At 50.5% G+C, this 11,003-nt stretch overlaps 1 protein-coding gene across 1 annotated transcript in view; it reads right to left on the reverse strand.

Annotated features, from left to right (window-relative positions):
- cfap43 (cilia and flagella associated protein 43) overlaps nucleotides 1-11,003 on the reverse strand; it is a 119,656-nt gene that overhangs the window by 63,742 nt on the left and 44,911 nt on the right. Inside the window, 7 exon segments of the mRNA XM_068002788.1 lie at nucleotides 2,260-2,421; nucleotides 3,795-3,945; nucleotides 4,654-4,784; nucleotides 5,678-5,830; nucleotides 6,274-6,440; nucleotides 8,268-8,420; nucleotides 9,776-9,879. Coding sequence (XP_067858889.1) covers nucleotides 2,260-2,421; nucleotides 3,795-3,945; nucleotides 4,654-4,784; nucleotides 5,678-5,830; nucleotides 6,274-6,440; nucleotides 8,268-8,420; nucleotides 9,776-9,879 — 1,021 coding nt within the window.

The raw sequence follows: 11,003 nt of genomic DNA on the forward strand, positions 1-11,003 counted from the left end.
TTAAAACTCCCTGCTGGGCATGGTAATGTAGTGATTCTGTTACTTCAGTAATCCAGAGGCCTGGACTAATAATCCAGAGAACGCGAGTTCAAATCCCACCACGGGCAGTTTGAGAATTTGAATTCAGTTAAAAAAAAAATCTGGAAATAAAAAGCTGGTATCTGTAAAAGTGACTATGATGCTGTCAGATTGTCGTAAAAACCCAACTGGTTCACTATGGAATCATAGAATGATACAGCATAGAGGAGGCCATTCGGCCCGTCGTGCCTGTGGAAGAGCTTTCCAATTAACCCTGCAAATTTTGAAAGTTATTATTGAATCTGCTTCGACCATCCTTTCAGGCAGTGCATTCCAGATCAGAACAACTCGCTGAGTAAAAAAATGTCTCCTCATCTCGCCTCTGGCTCTTTTATCAATTACCTTAAATCTGTATCCTCTGATTACTGACCCTCCTGCCAATGGGAACAGTTTCTCCTTATTTACTCTATCAAAACCGTTCCTAATTTTGAACACCTCTATCAAATCTCCCTGTAACCTTCTCGGCTCCAAGGAGAACAATCCCAGCTTCTCCAGTCTCTCCACATAACTAAAGTCCCTCATCCCTGGTACTATTCTTGTAAATCTCTTCTGCACCCTCTCTAAGGCCTTGACATCCTTCCTAAAGTGCGGTGCCCAGAATTGGACACAATACTCCAGCTGGGGCCTAACCAGTGATTTATAAAGGTTTAGCATAACTTCCTTGCTTTTGTACTCTATGCCTCTGTTTATAAAGCCAAGGATTCCGTATGCTTTTTTAACAGCCTTAACAGCTTGTCCTGCCACCTTCAAAGATTTGTGTACATACAATCCCCAGGTCTCTCTGTTCCTGTGCTCCCTTTTGGACTAATGTCCTTTAGGAAAGGCAACCTGCTGTTCTTACCCGGTCTGGGCCAATGCTTGACTCCAGCCCCACACCAAAATTGGTTGACTCTGAAGTGGCCTCGCAAGACACTCAGTTGTATCAAACTCAGGGGAACTAGGGGATGGGCAATAAATGCCAGCCTTGCCAGTGATGCCCACATTCCGAGAATGAATAAAAAACAAACACTTTGTTAGCTCCAACTATCACCGGCAGAAGCTTCCCCTCTCTTTCTCTACCTGCTTTTGCCCCTCCTGTGGGTGCTCATTCTCACTGGGGTGCAATTCCACTGGTGTCGGTTACCCTCAGCTGACCACTCTTGGGATGTGAGAGCTGAGTCAGCGAGTGTTTTGGGTGGACGTTTCGATCACAGTGGGGGCACCAATCACAGCTGAACCCCGATCCTCTCCTCGGGCCAGGTCCACAGGAGCACTGTCCTTGGACGGGTGGCTGGATCAATGTGAGGAATCGGACTCCGCTTTCAAACTGTCCAGGCGCTGAGACTGTCTGAGTAGCCCTGCCTTTTCACCTCGAGGTACAGGAGTGCAGTGGTTCTGTTACTTGACCAGTAATCCAGAGAACATGAGTTCAAATCCCACCCTGAGCAGTTTGAGGATTTGAATTCAGTTAAAAAACAAAAGCTGGAAATAAAATGTTGGTCTCAGTAAAAGTGACCATGAAGCTGTCTGAGATCAAGTAACTCAGCACGAGCCAGGGATCAAGTCTGGGATCTTCATGTTCCAGTTGGCTCAGCTACTTACCGAGCAATTGTTATAATATTATGTATAGCTTGCTATTTTATTCCTTTACATACAATGCATCCTGATTTTGTTGCTTTTTTATGTCCCCCTGTCCCTCACCTCTCAAAGGGGCGGACTTGTTGCTGGGTTACAGTTCCCCATTGCTGGCCACTCCCTGGCACCCTCTGCACATTAGCCTGGACCATGAATGGTGCCAGACTATTTGACCATGGCAGGGCATCAGCCAGCTTCACCCAGCGCTGCCCTCGAGCACAGTCTGCACATGGACATTAATACCACTGGACAGTGATCGGGAGAGGAAACCCCCTTCATTCTGGATTATACAGGAGCCAAATCACTGAGGGCTCAGCCCCAGCTTGGAATACACCCCTTCATCGAGACACCTGCTCCTGTAGGTCCCTGAATGGTAACGGGTTTTACTCTCGCTTCCACTCTAGCAGAACATTCTAGAGCTTTCCCAACCTTAGGATTGGTTCAGATAAAAGGGGCCCTCTCCTATTTGATCTCATCCCTCTACAATATCAACCCTACCATCTCCTCACTACCATTCACTTGAACAGGTGGGCATGACCTCAATTTAACTTCTCATCCAAGACTTACTTCTGCCTTCTTTATTTCCAGCCAGGTAGATTCCACAGTTGCTCTCGGGGATTTGCTGACAATCATCTTTTGGGAACGCTTGATTGAATCTGTGAAGCTGTGGGAGCTGCTGGAGCTGTAGGAGCCTCTGGACGTGTTACGGGAGTCTTCTGCTCCAATGACCTAAGGATCCAATTAAAGGAAAAAGGTTTAGAAGCTGTTGCACCAAAATGGGCCATTTCCACCAAAAAAAAGAAAAAGAAAGAGGAAGAAAGAAAAAGAGAGAGAAAGAACAGAACAGGATGTGCATTTATATACAGTGCTGCCTTTCATGTTCTGAACCAACATCACCGAAAAAAACAGATTATCTGGTGATTTATCTTGTTATTGTTTGTGGGATCTTGATGTGCACAAATTGGCTGCCGTGTTTCTTACATTGCAAAAGTGGCTACACTTCAAAAGTTCTTCATTGGCTGTAAAGCGCTTTGGGACGTCCTGAAGTTGTGAAAGGCGCTATAGAAATGCAAGTTCTTCCCTTTTCTTTCTTTCAGGATGTTCAAAGAGTCTTTTGAAGCACAGTCATTGTCTCCGCCACAAACTCCATTCCCTAGCCACCGACTCCATCCCTCTCCATGGCCATTGTCTCTGGCTGAACCAGACTTGGCATCCTATTTGACCCTGAGCTGAGTTTGTGACCCCATATCCTATCACAAAGACCGCCTACTACCACCTCCGTAACATCGCCCATCTCCGCCCCTTCTCCAGCCCATCTGCTGCTGTAACCATCATCCATGCCTTTGTTACCTCCAGACTCAACTATTCCAAAGGTCTCCAGGCCACCATCTCACCTTCTATGTTCCGTAAACTTGAGCTCATCCAAAACCCTGCTGCTCGTCTCCTATCCCGCACCAGATCCCGCTCACTCATCACCCCTGTACTCAATAACCTACATGGGCTTTCAGTCCAGCATCGCCTCAAATTTAAAATTCTCATCTTCGTGTTCAAATCCCTCCATGGCCACACCCCTCCCTATTCTCTGTGACCTGCTCCAACCCTACAACCCTCTGAGATCTCTGCGTTCCTCCAACTCTGGACTCTTACGCATTCCCCACTCCCTTCGCCTCACCATTGGCGGCCATGCCTTCAGCCGTCTAGAACCTAAGCTCGGGAATTCCCTTCTGCGCCCCTCCACCTCTCTCTCCTCCTTTAAGTTCTTCCTTAAAAACTTACCTCTATGACTAAGCTTTTGGTCACCTGTCCTAATGTCTCCTTATGTGGCTCGGTGTCAAACTTTGCCTGATTTTTGCTCCTGTGAAGCACCTTGGGATGTTTTACTATGTTAGAGGTGCTATATAAATGCATGTTGTTGTTGTTGTTAATTGGTGTTTTGTCAGTCCTGTCAAAGTATGTTGGTGTTACAACGCATATTTTGCCGTGTATATGTAAATGAATTAATGATTAGGTAGCCGTAACAACAAAAGCCCTCCATTACACAGCACTTCAAGTACCATCTCAATTTGTTGCTTTGCCTCGTTAAACTCTAGCCCATTCTTTACCAATTTATCCTTTGAGATGTAAATCTCTTTCCGAAGTTCCAGCACTACCAGGACTTTGTCCTCTGCAATGCAGCTCTTTTCCAGCATTGAGCTCATTGAGCGACTGTAATCGAGTGCCGTCTTGGTCCGTTCTGTCCCTACCGTGTCGAACCTAAGCAAATTAAACTCATCGTCAGTGAAGCAAAAGAGGGAGAAAGTAATACCAGAACTGAGAGGTTCTACCTGAACAGGCTGGGACTCTTTTCTCTAGAAAAGAGAAGGCTGAGGGGGGACCTGATAGAAGTCTTTAAGATTATGGAAGAGTTTGATAGGGTAGACGTGGAGAAAATGTTTCCACTTGTGAGGGAGACTGAAACTAGGGACTATAAATATAAGATAGTCACTAGTAAATCCAACAAGTAATTCAGGCTAGGTTGCACAGACTAGGCTTGTATTTCCTCAAGTATAGAAGATTAAGGGGGGATCTAATTGAGGTGTTTAAGATGATTAAAGGATTTGAAAGGGTAGAGAGAGAAACTATTTCCTCTGGTGGGGGAGCCTTGAACAAGGGGGCATAACCTTAAAATTAGAGCCAGGCTGTTCAGGGGTGATGTCAGGAAGCACTTCTTCACACAAAGGGGAGTGGAAATCTGGAACTCTCTCCCCCAAAAAGCTGCTGAGGCTGGGGGTCAATTGAAAATGTCAAAACTGAGATTGGTAGATTTTTGTTAGGCAAGGGTGTTAAGGGATATGGAACCAAGGCGAGTAAATGGAGTTAAGAGGCAGATCAGCCATGATCTAATTGAATGGCGGAACAGGCTCGGAGGGCTGAATGGCCTCCTCCTTTTCTATGTTCCTACTCCTATGTCTAGGTACCTACCTCGCTGACATGCACACAAGGGTACCGTCATAGACACCAGTGGTTAGAACTGTTTGACAGTCCAACGATAGCACGATTGACTTCACTCCTCCTGCCCGGTATGAGTGACACTGAGTTTCGATGTACTTCCCCTGCAGATCAGAAACAGTCAGGCAGTTATCTGCGGGATTGTCACTAAGCAAACAGTTTAGCTCCAGCTGTTCGTTGGCAAACTCAAAAGGAGCCAGTAATTCATTTAAACCCCCACCGATCAAACTCTGAAACATCAACCAATTGGAAACTTCAGCGTCAGCTCAAACTTGCATGTGTGAGTGTGAGTGTGTGAGACTGTGAGTGAGAGTGTGAGAGAGTCAGTGTCTGAGTGTGAGAGTGAGTCTGAGTGTGCGAGTGAATGAGTCTGAGGGTGAGTGTGAGAGAGCGTGAGTGTGAGAGAGCGTGAGTGTGAGAGAGCGTGAGTGTGAGAGAGCGTGAGTGTGAGAGAGCGTGAGTGTGAGAGAGCGAGTAAGTGAGAGAACATCCAGGAACTCAAATGTTGAGCCCTAAACTCAGTTCCTTATATGCTCAGGACCGTGTGTGTTACCTGCTAACACCCGCTGTCTGGGCTCACATATCTGCATCTTTCCGAAGGAGATAAGAAAACCTCAAAAAATTTCATTTTTTGTTTGTATTATTGCCAATTGTAAGTGTGAATGAGGCAGTGCTAAATACACCCACCCTCTCCTCTGCAGAGTGTGGGACAGAGACAGATGCAATAGGCTGACAATTCCATCCATCACTCCAGTTGGCCCAATGCGGGATGGAAGGAGATGGAACAGACAGAGGAGGGCCACGTTAAAATAATTAAACAAAAACAGGGGGTTTGGAAACTGGATGTTACAGTGGCAGTGATCCAGGTGTGTCGTGATCCGGGTGTGTCGTGATCCGGGTGTGTCGAGTTCCTGCGCTGCTTCCGTACACGGGTCATGTCTAAATGATCCGATAGGTATTTTTAATTCTGTGTGCTTTCCTTTGCAATAGTGCTTACCATGTTGTTGACATCTCTTAACTGAATGAATCCATCCTTGGCTACAGATGCCAAATACTGCTGATCTGCAGACAGGCAGAGGAATCCTGGTCCCAGCTGGTGGCCCATAACCTTGTCCCGAAGGTGCAGGCCAAATCTACCACTGGATTTCCCCTAGAGGGTGAGAGAGGGAGACTGGGTGAGACGGACTGACTGAGTGAGACAGACTGATTGAGAAAGAACGAGTGAGATGGACTGAGAGAGAGAGAGAGACAGACAGACAGACAGACAGACAGACAGATTGAGAGAGAGATTGAGTAGACAGACTGATTGAGAGAGGCAGAATGAGTGAGACGGATTGATTGAGAGAGAGAGAGAGAATGAGTGAGACAGAGAGAGAGGGAGAGAGAGAGAGAGAGATTGAGAGTGAGTGTGCGACAGAGGGAGCGTGAGCGTTTGAGAATGCGTGACAGAGGGAGAGTGAGGGAGAGACAGAGGGAGAGTGAGGGATTGAGAGTGAGTGTGAGAGTGAGATAAATTGAGAATATGTGACCATGTGAGAGAAGAAGAGAGACAAAGAAGGAGTTTGAGAGAGGGAGTAAGCATTCCACAGGTACCTTAATTATGTTGTACTTATGGATAGAACGCGTCACATTGGAGTATCCATAGATTTGATTATCGGAGTCCAGGACTGCAGAGGTCAGGGGCGGCTCCGTCTGACAGTGTTGTTTCTGAATAGTAGCATCACTCATCATTCCACGGTAATCGATAGAAGCAGTCGAGGCTGAGAAATAAATTAACACGGGGAACTCATTCAGCATTAGCCCAGCAACACCGAATGGTCCAACACCAAGCCCAACACACCGATTACAGGGGCCAGTCACCCACTCCGCCCCCGGCACTGATCACCCCCCCCCCCCCACCCCGGCACCGATTACCGGGGCCAGTCACCCCCCCGGCCCCGGCACTGATCACCCCCCCCCCCCCATCCCGGCACCGATCACCGTGGCCAGTCACCCCCCTACCCCCCGGCGCCAGTCACCCCCCTCCCCTCCCCGGCACCAGTCACCACCCTACCCCCCGGCGCCAGTCACCCCCCTCCCCTCCCCGGCACCAGTCACCACCCTACCCCCCGGCGCCAGTCACCCCCCTCCCCTCCCCGGCACCAGTCACCACCCTACCCCCCGGCGCCAGTCACCCCCCTCCCCTCCCCGGCACCAGTCACCCCCCTCCCCTCCCCGGCACCAGTCACCCCCCTCCCCTCCCCGGCACCAGTCACCCCCCTCCCCACCCCCGTGCCAGTCACTCCCTCCCCCACCCCCGATCACGCTGGAGGGAGGAGGCTCGTGTGGAGCATAAACACAGGCACAGACCAGTTGGGCCGAATGGCCTGTTTCTGTGCTGTAGACTCGATGTAACTCGATGTAATTACGGTGCAGTCATTTACCTGCTGAACAGCTGAATATATTTTTCCATTTTTCTTTTTCTATCAGTTTTCTCCCCACCTGTTCTGAAGGAGTTGATTCCTTGGGTAACAATCTTACCAGAACTGGTTCTCCTACAGTAATTTGCCCAACTGGCCATAAGTCACAAAGGCCCCCGACAGCGAGCACGGGCCCCCGACAGCGAGCAGGGCCCCCGACAGCGAGCACGGGCCCCCGACAGCGAGCACGGGCCCCCGACAGCGAGCAGGGCCCCCGACAGCGAGCAGGGCCCCCGACAGCGAGCACGGGCCCCCGACAGCGAGCACGGCCCCCAACAGCGAGCATGGGCGGGGAATTCACAGCTGAGCCTTGTCTTGCCCTAACCCAACATCCATGCACATTCTAACAGGATAGAGCAGAAACCCAGGAGCACTGAGGCCCAACAGTTGGACACCACCACTGCCCCGGCTAGGAATTACTCAGCACAGATGAGGAAACAAATTTGGGATCTTCCCATTCCAAATGGCTCCGTTACTCACTGGACAAACTTGTTGAGCCATCAGGGGAGCTTCCAATCTCATTCCTACCCATTAATCAATGGAGAGAGTAGCTGTGATTTCCCAATATGCACAGCTGGAGGGCGAGATACCCACTTTTTCCTTCTGTCTCTTTTATCTCTGTCTTTTAATTCAATATTTCTTACCCTCTCTTTATTTCGCTTTCTCTAACAGACTTTACATTTAATTTACTGCTAGCTAATTTAGCTTTCACTTCCTGGCTCTGTGTCTGCGCGGCTCGTCAAGGACGCTTCGGTCTGACTGGTTGAGGGGACAAAGGGATCCTTTTACCCGCTCACACAGCTCACAGATCCCCGGGAGAGGACGCTGCACTTTTCGCAGCACACCATTAGAGGAAGTTCCCGCACTAAAGCCCGTGGATCGTTTGTGGGTAAGTTCAAATCTAATGAGTGGCGGGGGCTCAGAGCAAATTCCGGGCCATTATTATCAGGACACCGAATCCAATGTTCTGACAAGCTGTCTAGGTTTGGCTGTGAACAGGGCGCAAACTCCACTGGTTAGAAGCAGAGCAGAGCTCAGGCTGCAAGAAAATAAATGCAAAAGAAAACTCGGCTGATTATCCCTGACTGGGCCGGCGCCCTTGGGTGCCTCCCTACCAACAGCACCTACCTATAGTGAGCTCTTCCGGAAGGTTGAACATAGTAAGCTGTGTGCCTCCCTGGGCTTTGTCCTCTCCAGGCCGACACATCAGCGCGAGGCAATTCACATCCCCTTTCAACTTGTCGAATGCGAGAGAGAACCCCAAAATCTCACCTTTTAATTCTGTAAAGGGCAAGAGGAGAAAAAGAAGCAAAAGTAAAATGCTACAACACCAAACAACAAAGACAACGCTACTTCAGTACTCACTCAGAGACACCACAGTGTAGCTGGTAAGGGAGTTCAAAAATATCACACTTTTCTGAGGTTGGGGTTTTACTCTGTATCAAACCCGTGCTGGACCTGCCCTGGGAGTGTTTGATGGGACAGTGTAGAGGGAGCTTTACTCTGTATCTAACCCGTGCTGTACCTGCCCTGGGAGTGTTTGATGGGACAGTGTAGAGGGAGCTTTACTCTGTATCTAACCCGTGCTGTACCTGCCCTGGGAGTGTTTGATGGGACAGTGTAGAGGGAGCTTTACTCTGTATCTAACCCGTGCTGTACCTGCCCTGGGAGTGTTTGATGGGAAAGTGTAGAGGGCGCTTTACTCTGTATCTAAGCCAGAAGGTGGGGGGAGGGCGAGGGGAGAGGTCGGGGCGCTGGAGGGAGAGGAGACCGGGAGAGGGAGGGGGGAGGGAGAGGAGACCGGGAGAGGGAGAGGAGACCGGGAGGAGAGGTCGGGGGGAAGAGAGAGGAGGCCGGGGGAGGAAGAGGTCAGGAGGGGGAGGAGGCCGGGGGTGGGAGAGGTTGGGAGGGGGAGGAGGCCGGGGGAGAGAGAGGAGGCTGTGGAGGGTGAGGTCGGGAGGGGGAGGAGGGAGAGGTCGGGGGGTGAGGAGGCTGGGGAGGGAGGGGTCGGGTGGGGGAGGAGGCAGGTGGAGGAAGAGGTCAGGGGGAGGAGGCCGGGGGAGGGAGAGGTCGGAGGGAGAGGAGGTCGGAGGGAGGGAGAGGTCGGAGGGAGGGAGAGGTCGGGCGGAGGAGGCAGTTGGGGAGAGAGGTCGGGTGGAGAGGAGGCCGGGGAGGGAAAGGTCGGGAGGGGGAGGAGACAGGTGGAGGGAGAGGTCGGGGAGAGAAGAGGCTGGGGAGGGAGAGGTCGGTGGGAAGGAGAGGCCGGGTGGAGAGGAGGCCGGGCGGAGAGGAGGCCGGGCGGAGAGGAGGCCGGGCGGAGAGGAGGCCGGGCAGGGAGAGGTCGGGGGGAGAGGAGGCAGCGGGAGGGAGAGGTCGGGGGGAGAGGAGGCCGGGGGAGGGAGAGGTCAGGGGGAGAGGAGGCCGGGGAGGGAGAGGTCGGGGGGAGAGGAGGCTGGCGGAAGGGGGGCAGTTAAATAAGCTGCTCTCTTACTTAGACAACTGTCTTTGACAATCCAAAGATCCAGTTGATAGCTGAGGTAACGAAGGGTTAGCTGCTGTTAGTTTTGCTGCAAAAATTATCCTTACCGACTCGGGGCCCAAGCTTACGAACAGTGTGCAGTCTGTTCAACAGTTACCTGTGTATCCGATGACTTTAAAGTTCTTGGAGGGTTTGGCATACAAAATGAACGTATATCCATCAGAGCATCCGGCCACAAGGAACTGTCCCCCACGGTCATACCTGAAAGTTTACAAATAACTTCAGGTGAGGATTGGGTGCTGCATGAACCGTTGCGCAGTACAGAGGAGTGAAATCACTCTGAAATCACACACGACTTTCAAATGATACACAAACAGTGGGCAGGTGGAAGGTTTGGATAATTGCCGATGACCAGCTGGCTTCGGATGAAGGAGGCCTTCACCCAATTTGCTCTCGTCCCTCTCGAGTCCCAAGCCTCCTGTTAGGGGTCTGCTGTTTGTTAAACGAGCCCACTGTCCCGGCCTCACCCAGTCTTGCTGGAAGTGCAGTGACAATTAGCGCGGCAGCCATTTTACACCACCTACAAACAGCAGTGGGGTTAATGACCAGTTCATCTGCTTTTAGTGGTACTGGCTGTGGGAGCAATGTTGGCCGAGACACTGGGAAAACTTCAAATATGAACATACGAACAATGATGGATAGGAATAGACCCACTGGTCCATCCAGCCTATCCCACACAACTGCGATGCCTTGTGTATCACAATATATACACTCCCCGCCCCACCTGGCACCATGGGATCTCATGGGAGATAAAGCCCAGGCCAATTAGGGGGGAAAAAAATCCAGAAAATTCCTCTCTGGCCACCTTAGGAGATGGAAACAAGTCCAGGAGGTCACTCTGGCCCTGATAATTCTATGCATTACATTACCTGCCTTTTTGTAAGAGGTGATCTCTGCCCCAGCCAGAAACAGGTCCAGCTCTCGCTTGAAGGAATTTGTGGAATCAGCGTCCACCACACCAGCCGGCAGCCTGTTCCAGGGGTCCACTATTCTCTGGGAAAAGAACCTCCTGACATCTAACCCAGATCTGGCCTTACTTTACTTGAGATTGTGACCCCTGGTCCTCCCGAACCTATTTAATTGAAATAGTCTACACAAACACAATCTAATCCCTTCATCATCTTATAAATCTCAATCAAATCACCCCCAAAATGTAGAGTCCCAGCTCTTTGAGCCTATCTGGGTAACTAAGATGCTTTAAACTGGGAATTAGTCTCGTGGCCCTCCTTTGCACCCTTTCCAAAGCCTCATTATCACCCACCATGTGAGGAGGCCAAAACTGGACACAGTATTCTAACCGAGGCCCGACCAAGGACATTAATCAG

Source organism: Heptranchias perlo, chromosome 21, assembly GCF_035084215.1.
Source record: "Heptranchias perlo isolate sHepPer1 chromosome 21, sHepPer1.hap1, whole genome shotgun sequence".
Classification (NCBI taxonomy): domain Eukaryota; kingdom Metazoa; phylum Chordata; class Chondrichthyes; order Hexanchiformes; family Hexanchidae; genus Heptranchias; species Heptranchias perlo.